Source organism: Epinephelus lanceolatus, chromosome 12 (genome assembly GCF_041903045.1).
Source record: "Epinephelus lanceolatus isolate andai-2023 chromosome 12, ASM4190304v1, whole genome shotgun sequence".
Classification (NCBI taxonomy): Eukaryota; Metazoa; Chordata; class Actinopteri; order Perciformes; family Serranidae; genus Epinephelus; species Epinephelus lanceolatus.
Genome location: NC_135745.1, coordinates 34,736,992 through 34,760,168, shown reverse-complemented (window position 1 = coordinate 34,760,168; position 23,177 = coordinate 34,736,992). Strand labels below are relative to the sequence as shown.

At 41.0% G+C, this 23,177-nt stretch overlaps 1 protein-coding gene across 6 annotated transcripts in view; it reads left to right on the top strand.

Annotated features, from left to right (window-relative positions):
* Nucleotides 1–23,177, top strand: part of tnr (tenascin R (restrictin, janusin)) — a 274,847-nt gene that overhangs the window by 81,118 nt on the left and 170,552 nt on the right. For all 6 annotated transcript variants that reach the window (XM_033638024.2, XM_033638023.2, XM_078173333.1 and 3 more), the window contains exon 2: nucleotides 11,915–11,968. In XM_033638024.2, coding sequence (XP_033493915.2) covers nucleotides 11,958–11,968 — 11 coding nt within the window. In that variant the 5' untranslated portion in view covers nucleotides 11,915–11,957. The remainder of the gene's footprint in view (nucleotides 1–11,914; nucleotides 11,969–23,177) is intronic.

Genomic DNA, 23,177 nt, shown 5'->3' with positions numbered 1-23,177 from the left:
CTTTTTTAACATGTGCACTACCAAGTTTTCATTAACGTAATTTTTTTTTAATAATTGTTAAAGTTTACTTCAGTCATTCTGCTGTTCTCTGATACTGCTCAAGAAAAGAAAAGTGGTCACCAACATGTTGTTGCCTTGTTATATTTATCTTATAATTAAAATGTTACTTTTATACCCTCAATGTCAGATTTTCCCAACGATGTCAAAAGTGGCATCAGATATTGATATTTTGAGGATGGATCAATTCAGTGATTTAAAAGAAGTTTGCCAACCATTTTAAAATTTGGTCAAACATTCAATAGAGGGTACATTTTATGCTTCTGTCAGACTTAGGAACAACAACAACAATGTGCAGTAAAGACTGGAATAAAGCTCTGCCCGCTGCCTTTAGGGGGTTAAACCTGAATGATTCAGAGCTGAACAGGGGCTGTGAAATATTGTGTAAAGCTGCTGTTGTGGTCGTCTCAGGGGAGCCCAAATTTTGAGCAGGGCCCTGGATACACAAGATGAATGCTTGAGATGCTGACCAACAATTCAACATCAAAATTTATATTCTGAAATGTTCTGTCCCAGCACAGACAAGACATACTCGTTTTTTATGTGTTCTGTGTTTGTGGTCGGTCCAGTCGTTCTAATCACTATTCTGACCACAACATCTTACACAGTTGGGACGAGTGAGGGAAACATGTTTTTGAAATTCATCTTCTCCGGCTCCCTGGGCGATGCCATGAAGCCACAACATGATTTATTCCTCTTTCTTTAGACATATCCAAGAATTATGCCCCATTTTAAGAAATCCCCGAAGGTACTAATTCATATTCTCTATATGATTGGACCATCAATACTGAGGGTAAGTGAAGGTCGCTATGACAGTTTTACGGGTTGGCAGGTTTGCCTGCCGTACTGCTGTTGCTTCACAAAGCTCTGTAATGCTGTTTTTCCAGCATTGCTGATCACACTGTATCGTGACTGAGGGCCGGTTCAAAAGATGGCAAATGCGATCAAAGCTGCATTAGACTGAATGTGACCTCCGCTCGCTTGTTCCTGATAGGTTGCTGATAATACAGAGTAGCTTACCCTGCTCCTAATAGCCTCTCAAACACAACTTTGTGTTCATCAAATTGTCTCAGAGATATACATGATATAAAATTATTTTTGTCATTTAGGTCGCTGTAACTGAGATAACCAAGGTGACCTGTTTGTCGCTGATGATAGATCAATAAACAAACCCTGTGAACATTCAGTGGATTCAGGCACTGGCCTTGCATAGCATTATGTTTTCAGCTGAGAGATTTTTTTTTTTACTGTCAAAAGCAATAACAGTGAAAACACCAAAGGCTTTACAAAGGGTTTCACATCTATTATAAACGTTGGAAGCATCCACTGGCTGATTCATTGCTTGAAAAACAAAACAGCACATGTCTATATGAAGTATTAGATGAATATTTCATCGTTTTCCACACCTGTGTTTGATATTAATGAACTATCAGCACAAGCCTACGCTGCTTGCTAAAAGACATATCTGCCTGCCCACCTGTCATGAATATTTATGACATGCTAGTGGACAAAGGTTAAAAAGGCAAATTTGGATTTTGGCTCACTGGCTCAGATTCAGCTTTTTGATTGGTAGTTAAGAAATGTTGCTGTCCGTGGTGCTGAACTAGTGATCCAGTTATTTTCAAGGGTGGTGGACTCGCTTTCCTTCTCTTTCTCTGTACTTCTTTCTTCTTTTCTCTCATCCTTTTGTCCCTCAGAGTTCGATCCAAGAACAGTTATTGTTCCCAGCAGCTCAGGATAGCTAAAGTGCCATATGAGGAAAAGAAAAAGAGTGTGATTACTATTCTAAGTGATTGAATGACTTGTTCAGCCTCAGCGTGACCCCTCACCTCTCTAGCACTAAAAAGAAGAAGGAATTAGATTGGGGAGAAGGAGAAAATATGAGAGCATTATTGACCTTGACCTGCAAAACAAAAGGTTGCAAAAAGCCTTATGTAAAGACTTGAAAAAGCAGTCTATGATTAAATGAACTGCTGCCCTGAGCACTGCCATACTTGACCTGTGTTGGAGACTTGTTTAATTCTTTCTCTTTCCGCTTTTCTCTCTAAGACCATGTCTCAAACTAAACAGAAAGCCTCTAGGAGTATGAGTGTCTTAAGTATGGCTGTGCATGGCAAAACAATTGCAGCCTGTCCACTGCATAATAGACGGGTGGAAGTGTGAGCACTGAGCGCCATCCATGAAATCAATGGTCCACTGCTTGGTGGCTGGCTGACTCCCCTCAAAACACACCCAGGCCGGTGCCATAAAGGATGTTTATTAGGCTGACAAGTTGACACTGCAGCTCCTTGTCATGCTCTGATAATAGGGGCCAGGCGCAGACCAGCGGAAGCCTTGCTTCAGCTGGTTAGGAGACAGACAAACCCTTCAGGGGTGCAGATAAGAAAGGAGAGGAAATAAGAGAGAAGAAAAGAAAGTAGGAAAAGGGGAGGGTTGTGTATTAGTGCAGCTAGTGCCTGTGTTTTCTGAGGGGAAGAAAGAAGAGAGAAAAAAAAAAAGGAGGAGAGGAACAAGGTAGAGCCAGGAGAGGAGGGAGACGGTGACGGTGGATGGGATTGTGCAATCAGTGCATGAGAGGTGAAATGACCTGAGATAATGTAAAAAATGTTAACATGGATGTATGAGGAGAACTGTGTGCTGTGTTGGCGCCTCATTTGTTGCAGTGGAGGTTGCTCGCTGGGTGCATATGGCAGTTATTCAGGCTTCTTCAGGCTTCATGTTTTTGGCCCACAGAGCATAAGAATGCTGGTGCCCAGCATGCATGAATGGCATGAAAACAGATTCCTGACACTGGTCTTCAGCACTTCATATAGGCCCTCATTTATCTATCTTACAAACCAGTGCAGATCTGAGCGTAGGAATCATCTTACGATACGGTTCATGTGTGATTCATGAAACGTTCTTATCTCGCCACTCACAGCGTAGGAATGATCGGGTGTTAAATAAATGTGGTGGCTGAAAGCAATTGTCATTTACATATCTGGCCTCAATATATTCTCGGTTTAGAGGCCTCCCCTCAAGAGTTTATGACATGGAGAGACTTAATAAGGCCAAGAAGAGAAACTTCTCTAAGCTAGAAATGCAGACCCTCACATAGCAGCTCCAATTTAATAAACTGGTTTCGTCCGGCAGCCTGAAAAATGGGAGTTGGAAAAAATGCAGTATGGAAAGAAAATGCTGCTGTGGTCAACAGCGTTGCAGTGGACAATCTCACTGCAGCTAAGCTTGGAATATTTAATTAATACATCCATGATATGAACCAACCTACATATGTTAATAATATGGCCTAATACTGTAAAATATTGATATTGTTACAATATTCATATAAAAGCTTATAATTGACCCAGACTGTGGATCGTGTGGCCATGCCCATTGGGCCTGCTTCCATTTCATAACAGGTGGTGGAGGAGACACAGACATGGAGGTGTGGCCGAGAAGGAGTTAGTTTTGTTAGTGTTTTTCAAAATTTCAGGTAGAGCTGGGCACGAGTGGTGTTCATCCTTTGGTCAGCCAGTCAGAATACTGTCTAATTCCGATTCTCCAACTCAGCCAGATTTACTGCAGCACCTCAAATTCATGCTGACACTGAAAAACAGTGAACTGTAAAGACAATAAAGTCACCACAAAATAGCATTTTAAGTCCTGTGTGTGATTTGTCCCGGCTTCATGTGAGTGGAGGACAGTCTGCTGGCAAGTTGTTTTGTCGGTGAACGTTGTGAGTTAGAATAGAGCTGAATGTTGTAACGTTACCTTTGTTAAATGTTGCAGTTGTTCCTGGCTTCATATGAGTAGAGGAAAAGTCTGCTAGCAGCTAGGCTAATTTATGCAATGCACAATGTCATACTCATATGCTAAAAGTATTAGCATGATGCGTTGGTGGGAAAAAAAATGTCTAGCAAAAGACAGTTGTTGTGTCTGTGAATCTTGTTGCTAATATTGTCGCTATTAAGCCACGTTTTATGTGTGTTTTAGGTATGATAGTTGCTTTAATCAAACTTCTCTGCACTTGCACAAGAGGTGTAATTGCAGATTGACACAGATAAACCACAACACAAATGGGCTTTACACTGAGTGCTTACAACAATGTAGGCCACTTGCACAGGCTATGGCATTGGCTCTGCGTAGAGCCTAGAATCAGAATCTGAATAAGATTTGTTACCAAGCAACTTTCACTGAAAAGGAATTTGCTTTGGTTATTGGTGCATACATAAAAATATAAACACATGAAGAGGAATAAAAATAAGGCAAAGCACTGCAACACTCAAGAACATAACTATAAAATAGAAAAATTAAATAAATAAAATAAAAGTACTATACATAAATATGTACAATATAGCTGTTTCAGAATAAGAGAGTGGTACTGTGTGTTAGAATATTAATAAAATATTAGTCAGGCACAATTACAAATCAGACACACAGTCACAGGACTTTAAATGAAATTGGTCCTGTTCTGTTAACACCATGATTTTTCTGCACACAGTAAAAACTGATATTGCTGTGCTAAGCTTTTCCAGCATATTTGGTGTGTTTGACACATTAAAAAATGCATTAAAAACTTTTTTAAATATCTGTTTAAGACACTGTATGTACTCTTCTCCTTCACTGCTTTTCTCTTCTCTTCCCCATCGTTTCCTTGTAATGAGCGGCTCTACATTCACCGTGGGCCCAGAACAGATGCAAGCTATAAATCAGCTAATCAATGGCACCAAAGTTAGTCCCTGAACAATATTGTAGGAAAACGGCTTGAATGAGCTTCATTGATTCAGCCTCACAAATCGTTATTTCTCCAAGAAAGGCTGACCTTGAAAGACAGCAAGGTCGTTATTTGTCACTCCGCACACAATTAAACCGTGATGGGAGTTTTCTGCTCATTGATTTCTGTTGCATATTCTAAAATTATTTAATGTCTTCCCAACACTTTAACCACGACCTTCATAATTATCTTTTCACTCGGGAAACCAGGTCAAAGCACGGCGATGAGCAGATAGGATGAAATGTGGCTTATTTCTTGCTAACTCATCATAAAATAGTGCAACACACCTCCATTTTTCCAGGGGTCAGTCCTTTTGAGTCAGATCTGCAGAGGGAAGTTCCCAGCACCATTATGTCATCAGGGACAAGAGGACGGAGGTAGAGAAAGAGCTACAAAAGAAGCTATTTTAATTAAAGCTGGCAGATTTACTCGCCTAGCTAGGTTTAAAGTATAGGCGGCCCGGACCGACGGGGGCCAAAGTGGCGGTCGTAAAAATGACTCATGCCAAGCAAGGGTGGAAAAGAGCCCCCAGAGGGACGGGCGGGGGAATTAAGGTGGGTAGTCAGAGGCTGTTCTGTAATGAGGACAAATAGCTGAGAAGTTTGTCGTCTGACAGAGGGTCTGGAGCTGGCCAGGGAAATATGCATAGTGCAATACTTTCAGCTCCTGTGACATTTTAGCTTCACCATGCCACCTTAGTGAGAGGGGAGGGAGAGGGGATGAGGGAACAACAAGAAAGATGAAAAAGTAGAAGCCACTGAAATACTGAGTTATGGGGTGCCCTGGGTGGCTCGCAGAGCAGAGTGCGTACCAATAAGGCTGACTTCCTGCTTAAGCGGCCCGGGATTGAGTCCAGCACGGGGGCCTTCCCTGCATGTCGTCCCCTCTCTCTCCCCTGCCTTTCCCATCTTTCTCTGACTGTCAGAAATAGACAAGAAATGCTAAAAAAAGCTTGAAAAAATATATTTATATAGTTGTTCCATGCTACCAGTTAGTGCTGGGCTACATACTGGTTCAGCCAGGATGCTGGTTGTAATTTCCCATTCCATTTTCCCAATGGCACTACAGTTAAAACAAGCTGCTAAGAATGTATTGAGAGTGGACCCATATTAACTGCGTACTCTTTTTACTTACGATTAACTTAATAACAATCATTATTAACCCACAACTAACTTTCAAAACACAGTGGCACACAACAACATGTGACACATAAAACAATTCCTATTGTACATTTACAAAATTACACCACTGAACGGCATGCTGGGTACAGCTTGCTACAGTAGCTAGCCAGGCAGCATAACAGCTTGGAGATTCCCTGTCGCTACAGTACATTCAAAGAAATGAAAGAGAGAGGATAAAGAAATAGACCGAAGATGCCCATGAAAGAAGCTTTTTTGGTTTTAAAAAATCCAACTTGCATCTGCCTGAAGAAAAAAAAAAAACATTAAAAGACACATGGCCGCTGCCAGGGTCAGAAGTTACAAAAAACAACAGAACTGGGAAATACTCCTGTTTCCCTGAAGTCAGCAGTGTGGCAACATTTTGTCTTCTCCATGAGATGTTAAACAGTGAACGCATCGTTGAAAGTAAAACAACAGTCTGAAGTCTACACTAGTATTTTGAAGGGAAAGTGGTTTTAAGTAGGTGAGGAAACTCAAGCTTTGTTGTTCAGTACCCTTCTGCTTTCTAGTGGCTGTTTTTTGTGTTTAACAGTTTGCTTTTTTCTTTTCACTTGGCTGGTGAAAGAAGTAATTGGGATTTTTTTACATTGAAATAAATTATTTAAATTTGACCGTATAGGAAATATGGCAGTTGTGTTACACTTGTAGCCTTGTATCTTTTTTTAATCAAATTGTGACCTTAAAATCAAAAATCTAATGGCATCGTAGATTGAGAAAATCGTGTTTCTCCCCCGAATATGGTGAGATTAAAATGGAAAAAAAAAAAAAAAAACCCAAAATACTGTAAAACTGCCAGAATACTGTGATACAAATTTTTGATCACACTGCCTAGCAACACTATCAGTCCTGTTATTTCATTTTTTCAATTTAATCAAAAGATACGGGAAGTAATTGGCATTTTATATGTTAAAACAGAAGAAAATGAGTCACTTAAAAATCCAGCACAGCCCTTCAAGTGCAAACTTCTCCAGTTTCAACTTCTAAGTGGCTGATCTGCAGCACAATCAGCGACTAACACGTCCCATTGTATAAGACAATAAGCTTTAACACCTTACCATATGGGGTGCACTCCTTAACCTCACACAGTCAGTGTCAGGATTATTTCTGACAAAAAAATAAAATATCGTACTCATTACTTGCCATTTGATTCGTAAGTCATGTCATTTAAAATCAGCTCCCTTTCAGAATTGGCAATTACATCTCTGCGCCAGTGCACTTGTGTGTGAATGATCAGAGTAAGGATGGTAATGAATCCATCCACCGCAGAAAGTAAAACTTTTGTAACATTTCTCATTTAAACTAGTACAGTGTGAGCTCATGTCTTTCCTGAGATGATGATGACTAATTATGATAAAATTAATTGAATGTAGCTTTTACATAATTGAATGCAAATTGGATATTTAGATGAACTCAAATGTATCTATCATGTGCATATTCCACAGTACTGTATTCTTTTCTAATTTTTTTTAGCTCTTAAATTGACTATCAAAAGAAATGGCTTCCCTCTATATGCAACAATGAATGTGCTCATGTTATACTATGAATATATACAAGTCTCAGTGAGTAAAGGATCCCAACTTATTTCTCTGCAGAGTTTTGTCAGTCCAGTAATCATAATATAGATTTCTGTATGATCATTGGATAAATTATCTTCCTGTCTCCTGTCTGTCACATCTGTGACAAGAACAGGAGAGGACGTGAACCGTGTGTCTGTGTGGGTGAGCACGGCCAGGCTTTGCAGCGATTTTGGCAGCTATCAAACACGCAGAGTACATGTGTAAAGTGCGGCACATGCAGTAGCGGCTGTCTACTTCAAATGCCAGATTTTAGTGGTGGTGAGGAGCCAACAGGAGGGCCGTCGTTGTATGATTGTGGGTGCAGACATGTCACTGTGTTTTTCTATTTTCAAGGATTTGGATGGTGTGAAAATCAACCAACCATCTTCTCTTCTTTTGAGCTTTGATTTGTGTCTCTGTCTCACCTCCCACACTCTCACGCTTCTCTCATCTCCCTTTCTTGTTCTGTCACTCTCTCCTCCATACCGTTGGATGTCCCCAGGACTGAGTGAGTGACGGATTGAAAGCTGTGAAAATAATAATCCCTCCCCCAAAACACAGACACACACACACACATCAGCCCACTCTCGCTCACCAAAGGCGCTGTCTACTGGGACAGCAGATGTGACTGGATGTATGTCGGCACTGTCACTTATTCCCTCTCTGTTTCTGTGTGTAATGGAATTTATAATTCATAATCACCATCTGTAAATTCCCTTATTTATGTCTTTGTCTCCCTCGGTCATTATAGAGGCCCCTCTTTATCTTTTGTAACTAAGCAAAACAAAGGGACGGGGACATTCACTAACAGATTTGCTAGGCTCAGTGCCATCTTGAATTCAGCAGAACAATAGATGGCACTAAGTCTGATAAATCCCGAATAAACAAAAAAACAAAACCTTTAACACCTTCTTAAAAATTACATGTATATTTGAAGGACATACACACACATATGCAAAAGCAAGAACAGATACAAACTGGTACTATTTAACTCCAGCTTTAAGCAGTGTAGAGTCCCTCCTGCCATTAAAGAGGAACTACATCTGAGTCCTCACAATTTATCCTCCTTGCTTCACATTGATTCTGTGGTTTCATCCCACTGATTGGTTGTTTTCCAAATTCTCATTTTCAGCAGAGTGGTTGGCTTTGTCAACTCTTAAAATGTGAGCCGTTGCTCCACGGGACGCTTCAGCGCAGCAGGAACTCTCAAAACTGTATGTTTTTCCTAAATAATCAGAGCCTGTCTGTTCAACTTTGGCTCCTTTTCAGCATTTTTCATTTTACTTTCTTGGACATGTTCGCCTACCCGACTTCTGGTGAGATTATACAATTGGGGGAATCAGATGCGCTCAATATGGAACTCCGTCTGTGCTGCCTTGATGTTCTTTGTTTTCTAATTTGGAGTCTGTTATTTGCAATTGTAGCATCACCTGTATTCATTTCCTGAAACCCTCTGAATGTTGACACATCGTTAAGCTAAAACACATCACATCTCACTGACCTAGATGTGAATCATTTGTTTATTCTTGCTTTAATGTAAAATCACACTTTAGAAAAGCAGCACAGAGTCTCTCTCTGTTCTTGGGAAAATTCAGTTGCAGCTTGTTTTTGTGTATATGTTTATTTCTACCTATGTTTTACAGGCGATAAGAGACAAACAAATGTTTAAGTCTGACTAGTTTGACCTTATAAAGGCGCTGAGGTAACGACATAAATTTATGAACAAAGCAAACCATCACACCATCATGGGGTTTGTCTCTCTCTTCCTTAAACATGGAGACAGATTGTGGCGCTTTACAGTGTGACCCCAGCTTCAGTTGAAACCACTCAGAGGGATTGAAAACAGCTACAGCTGAGCTATGTGTGTGTGTACTTACATACCTACATACAGTCCCAGAGGCGTATTAAACCTATGTTTAATAAACACTTGACCAAACACTTATTGTGAGTCTAAGTGCTGGAACAATATGGCTGCCTAATTAGGATGATGAGAGGAGCTCATAAAACGAGTGCCTTACGCAACAGGAAAGGTCATATCCTGTAATGCTAGCTCTCACGCGGACATCCACTGACTATCAAGACACTTTATCAAGTGCTGGCTCATGTCTGAAGTGTAAAATGAGAGTTCTTTCTAGTGTCCTTCAAAACCATTATAAATGCTAATTAAGGCATGTTTGTGTACAGTACGTGCCTGCTGTGTCATACAGCACAGGTCTGCTAAAGAGGGATAGTACAGCAAAGACTGTTGTGTTTGTGACAGTTAAGATTTATCATGTTATTCAGCATAATGCTTTGGCTGGAGGCATTGTGTTTTCAGATTGTCCATCCATCCATCCCATTTTTGTGAATGTGTTGGCTCAAGAATTCCTTGAGGGAAATTCTTCAAATTTGTCAAAATGACCACTCAGACTCAAGGATGAACTCATTAGATTGTTGTGGTCAAAGGTCAAAGGCCACTGTGACCTCACACAACATTTTTTGTCATAACTCAGCAATTTATTCGCTAATTTTGACAAAATCTTGTAGAAATGTCTGAAAGAATAAAGTGATGAAATGATGAAATGCACTTTTATATCCAAAAGGTCAAAGGTTAGCTTCACCGTGACATTATAATGTTTCGCAAATCTTAGGGTCAGAGGAGAAGATTGTGACGATATTTTACATTTGGTCGAATTGGTGACACTAATCTTGGGTGCCCACCTTTAAACTGTGGTGATTGTATCCATCACTACTTGTGCCTCGTCCCGTGACTGAAACATTTACATTTATAAAACGCCCAGATGGAACTGTTGATAGGAGCAACTTTCTCTGCAATTCCTGCAGTAAGGAATTTTCGTACCATCAGAGTACTTAGAGCCTGAAATATCACCTCAAGGAAAAGCATTTAGCAGCGTACCTGGAGGTCTGAGCTAGCACAGCCTCTGATGCTAGTGCTAGCAGTTGGCCTCGTCAAGCCACAATTGACTAGGTGTTCAGACGCAAACTGTGAAAGTCTACCTGTGATTGACTAACTAACTCCCTTGCAAATGGATTGCAATGGACAGCCGACCAGTTTGGGTGGTAGAGGACAGGGGGACAATTGTTTCCAAAATCCAGCAGCTTTACTACGACACGTCTGCCAAACTTTGAACTAAAACTTTTTAAATACTTTTACAGTAAAGGTTGATTTACACAATTCATTTCGATGAATTATTGAATGAATCAGTATCTTATTGTAAAATTAGTCATTTTGCAGGGTTGTGACACTCAAAAAAATGTATCCACTGATTTACAGATGTCTCTCTCACAATGCAAGTCTATGGGAAAAAGTTTTTTGAGCCCAATGGCATTACATGACGGACCCCGGAGTTGTATTTCCACGGTCTGGCCACTTAAATTGGCTTCAAGCATCCATGTTTTAGAACTTGTAGCTTCTCAGCAACAACATTCATGTTTAAATCATTGTCTACTGTCATAGCTACAGCTTTGTGTTCTGCCTTGTTGCTGTGGTAGTCCATCAGAAGCTCATTTGTCATTCTTTAATGGAGCTTCAGGTGATTGTTGTTGAACCATGTGACGAAGCTCTTTATCAGTTCTCTGTCCTCTTCGTAAAAATAGTCTAAGTGAAGACAGTGTGTTTCTCACTGGATGAATGTCAACATAGTGCTATATATAATGTGAACTTCAATTTCACCAATACCTACATTTGATAACTTCTATTAAAGTCCTTTAAAGTCTGTATTACATATGTTATGAGTCTAGATAGACATAGATGAAAACAGCTTGAGTTGGTTAGTGAAGGCGCACTGCGAGGTGCTGATTGTAGTTGTTATTGTAGTTACAGATGACAGCAGGAATATTAGAAAAGAACAGACATCAGGAACACAACTTTTCAGTGACCTAACTCTAAATGTAATACATTTCATAGCTCTTCACCAGAAGTTTAAATTGAGTTACAGAGGCAGAAAATTGAAACATAAGATCAAGTCTGCAAGATTGAATCAGTCTAGTGTTTGTGCTGCTACATGTTAAATACTGTAGCTTCCAATATCTTTGCTATGTGCTACAGTTTAAAATTGTTTAATTTTATTTCTTTGGATTACATGGATGTGGCGGGAGGGTTAGACAGGAAGGAGGGAGCAATTATAGGGCGTATCGTAGAACCATGAGGTCATGCACAGTTTTTGTATCTGATTCATTTTTGTGTGAACTGTCTTTGTGTATTTTTGGCTCTCCCAACCGAGTGAATGTCCTTTTGGTTTTTGGAACATCAAGTGAGATTTGATTCTTTCATGTTCTCTCCAGTTGAATTTAAAAATATACCAAAGCAGGTACAAAAGTCTTCACATGTTTAAAACATCCACAACCTCTCTGCTTTATGTTGACAGCTGCAGCCCAGAAGACCAACACTAAAAGGATCAACCCTGGTTAATGCTCTCAAGGTGAGTTGCAGTTTCAGATGCATGCTACAGCATACCTTTTTGCATGCGTGTGTGTGTGTGTGTGTGTGTGTGTGTGTGTGTGTGCATAATGTTCACTTATTTTCTCAATACAAAATTCACTCCCCTCTCTCTATGTATGAAAGTGAGTGCAGGCAAATGTATTTTCACACAGCAATGAAAAGCAACTCAGCATGACACCTGAGATGACTAGAAGACATGAAAAGACAATCATTCTCTTGGCTTTTCAATGTACACACTAATGATCCTTTGATTGCTGCTGCTGCATACCTTCTTTCAGTCCTTTCTGTTTGCCTTTAATGTCTTCTGAAACCTCTCTGCATTATCACAGCTTGAGTTTTCTGTGTGAAACTCGGCAACGCATTTTTTTTAGATAAGCCAAGGCCCATTTGCTATCTGTCTGTGTCCCTGGATACCCCCTTTAGCCACATTAGCATTGGAGCACATACTTTAGGAGCTGTTCCAATCACTGTGCACTACATATCTCAATGATCTAGAGACACCATTACTCTTCTCGCAATAGGTTTACTGTGTAGCTGACTCCAATGAGGTAATGCATTAACTTTCCACTTCCGCAGCAGTATATCATCCGTACTTAGTTTGTGTGTCACCCTCCCATTCAGTATTCAGCAGGGCACAAGAATTAGTCCTTTTTAGCCAATGGATTCTGTACAGTATGCTTCAGTGTCCTGACTTATTCGTCCACCCTGCCTCTCAGTATTCATCAGGCTGATTTTGCTGAGATTCAGTAGTCGTGGTTAAATAAATCCGAGAATAATATCTGACACCTCTTTCTGCTCCTCAATCAGAAACTAAATTAACAGCCCTCTCTTTAGCTGCAGAGACGGCTCGGGCAGACAAGCCTTCTCAGAGTTGTCACGAATCAGCAAAAGTACAAAGTGACGACTTCACACTGCTTGATTTGCCTCGCAGCTTAGTCTCTGGTTCATTTGATTTAAGTGTCTATCTGTGTGTGTTTCTGCACTATCCTATGTATAGCAATACGGTCAGGGGGATGGGTTGATAGATTGGATGTCTGATAAATTGTTCATAGGTGGACAGGACAGGGAGGTAACAGGGAGATGGATAGATTAGAGGATACAGAAGATACAGTATATAGATAGATTAAAAAAAAAGATAAAGACAGAGAAAATGAATCTTAAAGGGATAGTTTAGATCTGTTGAAGTGGGGCTGCATGAGGTACTCATCCATAGTCAGGCCTGCATACAGTAGATGTTGGTCTGCTGTCCCCAGTTTGGAGAATCAGGCAAAAGTACTGCCATGAAAGCTAACTGACATGCTGCTATGGGCAAGGCTCTGCACCAGAATGTATTGCAGACACCTAAAAAATCCACAACAGTTTAAGTGCACGCTACATTTAGAATATTTTTTATTGCTTTACCTTACTGCAGATGGGCAACTCAAGCAGTTAATGACTTGAGTGAACCCAGACTTACCCTTTTAAACACCAAAGTCACTGTGCGTTCACACCAAAAGCTGCCAGAGCTGCAAAGGCGACAGGTCTGATTCATTTTCAATGGACAATGGAGCAATTCATTTGCTCTCCTTACCACTAGTTTAACTAATCGCACTGTAGCCACTTGAACCCAAACCATTGACAGTGGTTCCCATAGGTTTACAGCTTTGGGGGGAGGAACAAATCAAAAAAATTTGCTCATATTCGGTTCAGGTTTGGCCCACTTGACATGCTGCTGTGTTGTGCTACGGCCTATTCAAGTGCTGGAATTTGTTATTTACGTGACAACACCTGAACACAACACAGGCTGTGTGTGTTTAATGTTTAATGTCAGACCTATTTAGACTTTTTATTGTGTTTTCATTGCCCAAACATGAAAGTTTCTGTACTCAGGCAAATGCACGAAGTCACATTTCTGTGCTCCAGCCAGTAACCTGCTTTGCGGCTCCTTTAAATTGAGAAGCATAATCGAACGTTCAGAGTTTGACGTCATGAGCCTGAACGCAACACAGGCTGTTGAGCTGCTTTCGCTGCCACAAATATTTTACCAGCGGCGCTGCTAGAGTGAATTCAGCTATTTTGCAGCTCTGGCAACTTTTGGTGTGAACGTACAGTCAGTCAATAACACAAACTAACTAACTGATCGAGGCAGTGGTAGACCAGCTGCTGCTGCTGCACAGCGATGTTAAATTACTGTTTTTGTCAATGGAGTCTGATTTTGAAGAGTGCAGTAGAATGGCTACAGTTCCCTGTTTGGAATTGCTGTCTGTGCCTGTGTAAAGCAGTAAAAATATTGTAAATATAGCTTACATTTATGGTGGTATTGATTTTTTTTAGGTGGCCAAAATACATGTCAGCGAACCCCCCCCCCCTCCTCCATAGCTTCCTTGGTGGTACTCCTGCCTGTGTCTGCAACCCGGGGGCATATTGAGTGCCACCCACTGTGGGTAATACACTGACTTTGGATAAGTTCCTCATACAACCCCTTTTCAAAAGATCCGGACTATCCCTTTAAGTCAAAAATCCCCAGTTTGCTTTCATATTCCAGATGTTTCCCTCAGCATCGTCAAAAGTAGTAATTATCCAACACATTAAACAATGCAGTGAACCTACTTCATCTTGATAATAATGGAAAGAACTGCCTGATTCACACTTACAGGGTCTAACAAGGAAAGTAACTCATTATTAGTGCTACTCAGTGATCTACATTAATTCAGAATAATTACTCAGAAGAAGAGACTGATTCATTCAAATGGAAAACAGGATGCACAATGTAATAGAGAGAAATTAAGATGAGCAAATCTGTAAGAGTCCATTCATCTGTCCTGCTCTATTGCTATTATTTAACCCATGTGGTCTTTTCATTGTCTGAAAATCATTCAGTGTCCTCTAGCCCATCCATTATAGTGCACATCAAGTTTGTCTGGGTTAAAGTCAAAGTCATGGGAGCACCAATTCCAAATCTTTATCTCTTCAAACAAACCAATCTCATTGACAGCATTTAACAATGTTTGGTGGGATAAGTTGATCCATTTATTACCTGTTTCCATTAAATTTTTAATTAGTCTTTTATCCCCTAAACGTGCCTGAATTGGAACAGCCCTGGATATGGTCTCTTGTTTCTTGTTGCACCAACAAAACAAAATCCTGAGCTGGGTTGATGTGTAACAGTCCTGCAGGCAGGGGAGTGCAAGTCCTCCCTTGTTCTTTCATATGTCTTTTTCATAATTGTATATTGAATGACAGGAGCGAGACAGAGTAATTATCTGATCACATCTCTTGTGCTTAGAGTTGTACTTACGGACATGGTGTCACTTGGAGTCAGATGTTAAATATTTCCTACAGTTAAAGAGCAGATATGGTGATACAAAGTCCTTTGCTTCTACGCAGTGACACAACGTGGACTCTCTTATCATGGATAACCATTCTGCTATTGTTTTTCTAATATATCAGCATCTATTTATTTACTCCATACTTTGAAATATTACTGTTGTTTTAACTCTGTTTTGACCCTGTTGGTGGAGAAGCACTTAGTTGTGAACTCACAGTGGTAGGCAGAGAGGAGGAAGGAGGTGGCGCTGCATGTTTGCCTTTCTAATTAGTTCTCATAGGAACCCGGCCATTGATTGTTGCAAATGCTCATTGATTTTTTGCAGGGCTCTACACTATTTGACGTTTGTGCTAAATGCCACGAGACGAATGACGTCTGTGTGGCGGTGATGTCTGTGACATCAGTTTGTCTTTTTGTGTTTAATGTGTGTGTGTGTGTGTGTGTGTGTGTGTGTGTGTGCGCGCGTGCATGCGCCCATGTGAGTGTGTTTCTGCATTTTTATGTGTGCATGTGTTAAATGAAAATGGGTCTGGGTAGCTGACAAAGAGGAAAGTTGCTGCATTTCTTTTGGCCCCGGCAGTCTAATCGAGAAACATCGATCTGGCCGGGGGAAACAGTGTGCTTACTTGCAAATCGAGATAGCCAATGGCTATTGGCAAAATGTTTGTTCTCATTGGATAAAATCACAAGACTTCCCTCCCTGTGGTCTGAACAGATCACTGTGTCAGAAGGTCAGAAAGAATGCTACCATTAATCACCCAGTGTCCTTCAATAGTTTTGGTGACAAAATGCTTGGTGATGCAACAATTCAATACAGACCTTATTTATTCCTGAATGAATTATGCCTACATTGCAAATGTTGAGATGTTGATGCGTCAAGCGCAAAAGGATGCAAAATAAGCAACAATTTGCCTGTTTAGCTCAACAGAAAGAGTCAGCGGAATTAATTTTCTGAAGGATTAAAAAAGTCAAACAAAGAGACGCCTCTCACTGCTGGAGTGGGAGTTAATATATTCTGTACACACACCTTTGCATCCTTGTAAATAGATACTGATTCATAAATAGTGCTTTCCTTCTCTTAACACAAATGTTACTGTGTTGTTGTTGTTCTCAATTGTGGGATCAATAAAGACGTATCTTATCTTTATCTTACAACCCCACTAAAATGATCAAATGCTCTATCAGGATTTAATTTTCCTCCCATTGATATTTTTGTAAACTTGAAGCCGCTTGTACAGCAGTGTTTCCCTATATGCATTTAGCAGTGGTGCTTAAGTGAAATTAATTAACTCTATCTTTACTTTAAGCAGCCAGAGTTAGGGACGAGCAAGGATTATAAATCAGACAGCCCCAGATAAGGTGCTCTGATCGATTGGCCACATTTGTTCTAAATAGTTTGAAGGCTGAAGAGCTGGTCAGATGATGCGAAACACAAAAAACAAAAAACAGCTTATCTACATGCCACTAAAATGGCATCACTGGTCTGACAAACTGTAGCTCACACTGAATATTCACCGTTATATTCATGGTTTACTGCAAAGCTGGCGTCTCGCTCATCTTCTTGTCCTGAGTGCAGACACACCATCTGTCTCTCCTCGCTTGCCACACGTGCAAACCTCAATGACTGCTTCTGTAGAGGCTGTTATACACTGACCATGACCAACATGACATCTTTACATATACCAGCTCTTTCTCATCTACATTTCTCCAGGATTTGAGTCATTGTTGCTGAGACTGGACACAGGGTTGATTAGGGGAGAGCGGGGGCAGTGGTCACAATTTTTGGTTTTGATGTCTTTACTCAAAAACCTAACAAGTATTTGGATAGATTTTTTATGTCGGTAACTTGTATCTGTGTTTTACTCGTTAACAGTCATTACTTGTTTGTACAAGCCATGAGTCAGTCACAATATTGTTTAAAACAGTGGTTACCAACGGATGGGTCACGGTCCAACAGTGGGTCCCGAGGTCATTCTGAACAGACCTCAAGTGACTCTCAAGTTTGTAAAAAACACACTTTAATTTTAGGCACAGTGACTTTGTAGCACAGAGCTTTTATTTTTAAGTGCTATTTCCTGCTGTAGAGTGAGTGATTAATGGACACCTACTTGACAGAGACAGCAAACTAGCTCAACGACGTGGCCAAACTCAATTATGACACTGAATGTATTAAACTGTGTGGACCTCAAACTAATGACTAAGGAGAAATCTGGACCCCGTGGCTGGACCAGTTGGGAACCACTGGGTTAAAACACTAGATGTCAAATGTTACATCTGCCCCCACCAACAGGAGTGATTGTAACAGCATATGGGGTATGGGAAGCATTTTATTTAATGTACTGTAATTTGACAACTGGTGCTCTGTGCGAATATGTATCTAAAGCCCTAATATCTCAATGTCAAAAACAGTCTGTGTCATGAAACTTGACGTTTATCATCCAGCCACACCCCATATTACTTAACTTTAACATCAAAATGGTGTTTGCAGTGTTAAAAGTGAATTAATTTACAGACAACCAGCTCCTCACCCTCTAAGTTTGAACACCTGTGTATGACATGAGGATTTCTCAGAAAGATTAACGGGACCCTGATTATGTGAATCCCAAACAGTGTTCGATATGACCCTGAGGGCTCCATCAGAGTGTGTTGTAACCCAGCTCGGCTGTGTCCAGGATATTGGTTCCAGTCCTTTGATTTTCCACATTAAGTTTGTGATGTGACAGGCATTTCCACTGAGGATCACAGCAGCCCACTGCTTGCCAGCTAACAGGCAGCGCTGGGGTTTTTTTGGCCCCATGATCTCACAGTACACTTCAGCTTACACTAACTGTGTGGTGAGTGTTTAAAACTCAAAGGTGTCATTCTTGGTCATTTGATGCACTCAGCCAGTTGTAGTGATGCTGAAAATGTACCAATTCTCAGAGGACAAACTGCTTCTATGCTGGTGTGACCTTTGTCTTAAGGTCTTAGATATATATATGTTTGGGAGTTAAAAACTCTGTGATAGTAATGATTCTGTCCCACATGTGAATGTACAACAACTCTTCTGAGAGTTGTTGCCTCTTGCCTGGCTTTACTCTGGCCTTAGGATTTGTTGTCTCAGCAAATGGCCTGCTTTAATGGGAGTTTACCTGTCATTGTTCCCAACACTCGTTCCTGTGAGGGGTTTGAATAATGCAACACTCTGTCCTTAGCTTCCATTTGAATATATCTGTCTGGTCAGCAGAGAGAGAAAGTGACAAAGACAGAGCGGCTCAGTCAGAGACAAAGACAGAAGTACAGAAAGGCAAAGGGACAAAAAGTGAAAGAAGAGAGAGAGTCAGTGAGAAAAGGGCAGACAAAGAGAATAAGGGATATATCAGGAGACGGGGAGAAAGATGGATAGAAAGACTGATTGTAAGAGAGGGGGCCACACAGTGCAGCATCTATATTAAGCTTCCGAAGGATACCTAATGTGATTTGCTTGGGTAATGAGACAGGCAGCCATTTGTAATTTTCAGTGTTAGTTCACTTCTCCTCATGCGTTTTATGCGCTGTGTACCTACATCCCCATCCTGATTACTGAGAGGTTGGAGACGTTTATTTTTAGTTGCCTGGAACATACGTAGACAGAGCGTGATGAATGGGGACCGTCCTCCTTTGTGGCAGCAACAACAGTCGCACGATTGACTGTAGCGTTTGCAATAATACTGTCACTACATCACACTGAGAAAAACAGAGCTTTGCTTGCTAAAGGTTTGGTTTAGATTTGCTGAGCTTGCTTGTGATGAACTTAGTCGGCAAAATGATGGCAGGAGAAACACAAAATTGTATGATCCAAGTTTAGTCAAACATGGAGGAGGGAAGATGGTAAACATACACCAGCCTAAAGGAAACCCTTGTACATATCATCAAAAACTCTTTGCAATGGGGGAATTATCACACATTTGTCACAATGCTAATCACTTATGAGATCATATTCTGAGACATTTACACTCTGCTATAGTACTATGTTTGATGTGTGAAATGTGAGGTCACAGTGCAATATTCTTTATAATGTAAAGACATTTGATTCATTTTAACATTTGAAGCCAAAAAATCAAAAAATCTTCTTCCTGATTTCAGTCTTAATTTGGAAGGCTTTTATTCTTTCTCCATGTAAAAAATAACAGGCAGTCTGGTCCACCTGATGACATTTCTAGCGAAAGCAGAAGTAGTTGGGCTTTAGGCAGGACCAGGGAGTCCTGGTCAAGACAGCGAAACAATAAACTATGCCACATATTAAAACACATACAATATATATTACGCAACACAAGGGGAAAAAAGTAATAGAAAAGGAGTATTACGGGCCAAACACACTGACATTCTGTTTCAGTTGCATACTGGCTAGTTGAGTCTTTAGCGAGGATTTACTTCAAGACTCAATTACACAGGCTAATTGAATAATTTTTATATTTAGTGTAAAACGTAGGCATGACCCAAAACCAGAAATGTCAGTAGTTTCCAATGTGGAACATTTTTCAACTCCTGCCATCCAGAAAAAAAAAAGCCAAATGTGCAGCGCTCAGTGCAGAATACACGCCTGGTGCCTCATCATGCTGCTGTCGTTTCTTAGCAAAGTGTAAATATGCAGTGCTTCCATTGCAAAGAATGAAAAAAAAAGCCATAAGCCTCTTGGGAAAAGAGCGGCAAGTCAAGGTTGAGCTTTTCCTGCAGCTGCACTTGTCCCCATCTTCTACGTGTGGTTTTTTTGTGCTGGTAGGCATTCTTCCTCTTCCTTTGGCATTTAGTGGCAGACTACAACACGTGTAGGTGAATATGCTGCCCTGTCAGATCCGGAGGAATTGCGTCCCCAGTACCTATGATACTAGAGAGAAATAAGGGTAACACTTTACTTGAAGGTATCTACATAAAAGTGACATGACACTGTCATAACTATGACATGACACGGTCATGAACCTGTCATGAACATTGTGTACATGTCATAAACATTTATGACTGCTGTCATTAAGTGTCATTTGGTTTTTGTAATGACAAGTTGACATTGTTTGGGTTGTCTTGATTATGACAACTTGACAGTAATCAAAGTGACATTACCAGAAGTTGTCTTTGTCATGACAAGTTGACATTAAATTTGTTTGGGATGTCCTTATAATGACAACTTGACATTGACCAGGATGACATTACCAGAAGATGTGTTTGTCATAACAACTTGACATTAACAAGAAATGCACCTCTTTTTGTGTTTATGACAAGTTGACATAATGATTATTATTGTTATGACAAAGACATTTTCTGGTAATGTCATCCTGGTTAATGTCAAGTTGTCATAATCAAGACAACCCAAACAATGTCAATTTGTCATTACAAAAAAGACGAACGACACTTAAAGGATAACTTCGGTATTTTTCAACCTGGGCCCTATTTCCCCATGTGTATGTGTGCATATGATTCATAGGTACAACTTGTTTTAAAATTGGTTCAGTATTGAGGGAGGCGGATGCAACCGGGAGCCGCGCAACGAGCTAAAACGGTAGATATGGGGGCAAATGCATCCCGTATATGTTTGCGCATTAGAAGTGCTTTTTTCGCCACTGACCAGTTCAGATCGCCAGTGCTATCTCTGTAAATAGCATACTAAGCGTTTCCCTTACCCTTCACTTATTATGGGCTGTGTGTGACGTCATCTCGCGAGAGCTTTGCTTGTTGCTGGAAGAAAACAGAGGAGCCATGCTGAGTGCCCTTTCAGAGTGGCGCTGGTTGTCCTGGAGTACAGTTGAGAGTTTTACTGCATCGATTGGAAACAGTGGTTCGTGTTTGTGCTTATCCGAATTGCAAGAACAGGATGTCGCACAACACCCCGTACAGCTTTCATAGGCTGCCTTTGTCGGACGGCAAGATGCTGAAGTTGTGGCTAGTTGTGCTACAAATGGATGCTAACACTCCTGTCCAGACACTGCGCCTTGCAGACCATCGGGTCTGCAGTGCTCACTTCTCCCAAGATGACTACTGCCAGCCGAAGAAGAGAAGACATCCAATCCCGAAACACCTCTTCCTCAAGAAAACGGCTGTCCCACGAGTAGAGAGAGCTACAGACACAGTGAAGGTAATGTTATATAAACAATGTTCAAAACGCTTAGTATGCTATTTACAGAGATAGCACTGGCGATCTGAACCGGTCAGTGGCGAAAAAAAGCACTTTTAATGCACAAACTTATACGGGACGCATTTGCCCCCATATCTACCGTTTTAGCTTGTTTCGCTGCTGGCAGCTGCATCCGCCTCCCTCAATACTGAACCAATTTTAAAATGAGTTGTACCTATGAATCATACGCACACATACACATGGGGAAATAGGGCCCAGGTTGAAAAATACCTAAGTTATTCTTTAATGACAGCAGTCATAAACGTTTATGACATGTACATAACGTTTATGACAAGTTCATGACAGTGTCATGTCATAGTTATGACTGTGTCATGTCACCCTTATGTAGATACCTTCAAGTAAAGTGTTACCGAAATAAGTACTGTCACGTTTTCAGAATTTTGGCATCGACTTGGTACCAAAGTATAGTTCCTTGTGGCATCCCTAGTAAGATGATGTGCTCTTGTGGAGATTTATTAAGTAGATTAACTTTCTTTATTGACAGTCAAAGTTATGATGGTCATTGTTGAAGTAATGGTAAGTAGCTAAACTCCATAGTTTAAAGTTGTTAAAGGAGCAATAAGCGAAATTCATCATTTCTAGATTGAAGGAATTAAAAAATTGCTATGTGAAGAACTAGAGGTGTAATTTCATTTGGAGTATAGCATGACCTCACACACCCTCTCTCTGTGTTGATCTCCAGCCCACTGTTTACATGCGCGTTCATGTACGTTCATGTGAATCCCCCCCTAACATTCCTCTCTTCTCCGTGAGCCCGCCAGGCTCCACGCTAGAGCTCGCCGGAGCCGAGAAGCAGGCTCCCGGAACGTTAGCATGGCAGCCGACTGATGCAAACGCTAACGTCCCCACGCTTCTCAGCTCTGACTCACTGAGCCTGGCGGAGAAGCGTGGGGATGTTAGCACTAATGGGCTGCCATGCTAATGTTCCAACTCTTCTCCGTGAGCCCGGCTCCCGGCTCAGTTGGAGTTGGAGCGTTAGCGTGGTAGCCGAGTAGTGCTAACGCTAACAGGAAAGCAGGGAAATAATTAAACACAGCAGAGACCGAGAGTGAGTGAAAGACATTGCTAACTGCTAAACTAAGCTGGCTGTTTAGGTTTTATTTCCTCGCCCCTGTGGCAAGTGAATCTGCCTGCAGTGAAAGCGGGGGCTAACCGGTGCTTCCTCCTCATGCTCCACTTCACTCAGCTGCTAACACAGCCAGTTAGCCTCCGCTAGCTTCCCAGCTAGCAGCTCTCCATCTGGATCCAACCGGAGCACCGAGCCCTGGTTTGTTATTCAGGTTAATGTGGGAAGAAGCAGCGGGTATATCGGGCAGCTGAGTGAAGCTGAGTGAAGCTGAGTGAAGCGGAGCCTGCGGAAGAAACACCTGGACCGTCTGGATGTGATAGTCCGTGCTGCGGTACTCGTCTCGCCGGCACAGACGAGGCGAGTGGGGGGCCTGCTCTACAGGCAGTGCACAACAGCGAACCTAGCAGTGAAACAATTTCGCTTATTGCCCCTTTAAGTTCTGATTGAAACAACAAAACATCATGAGGAAGAAAACAGTGAAGTGATATGTTTGGTGATGTTCATGTTTTAACTAGGGCTTGTATACGACTCAGAATCATGCCAGTCGAGTTGATTGTTCACTACAAATATGGACTATTAGTTTTTTCCATATGGAGTTCAGAGTTTAAACAGGGTTTAGCAGAACGTTACAATGACACTCATGTAATATCATAAACAAGCTAACTGTG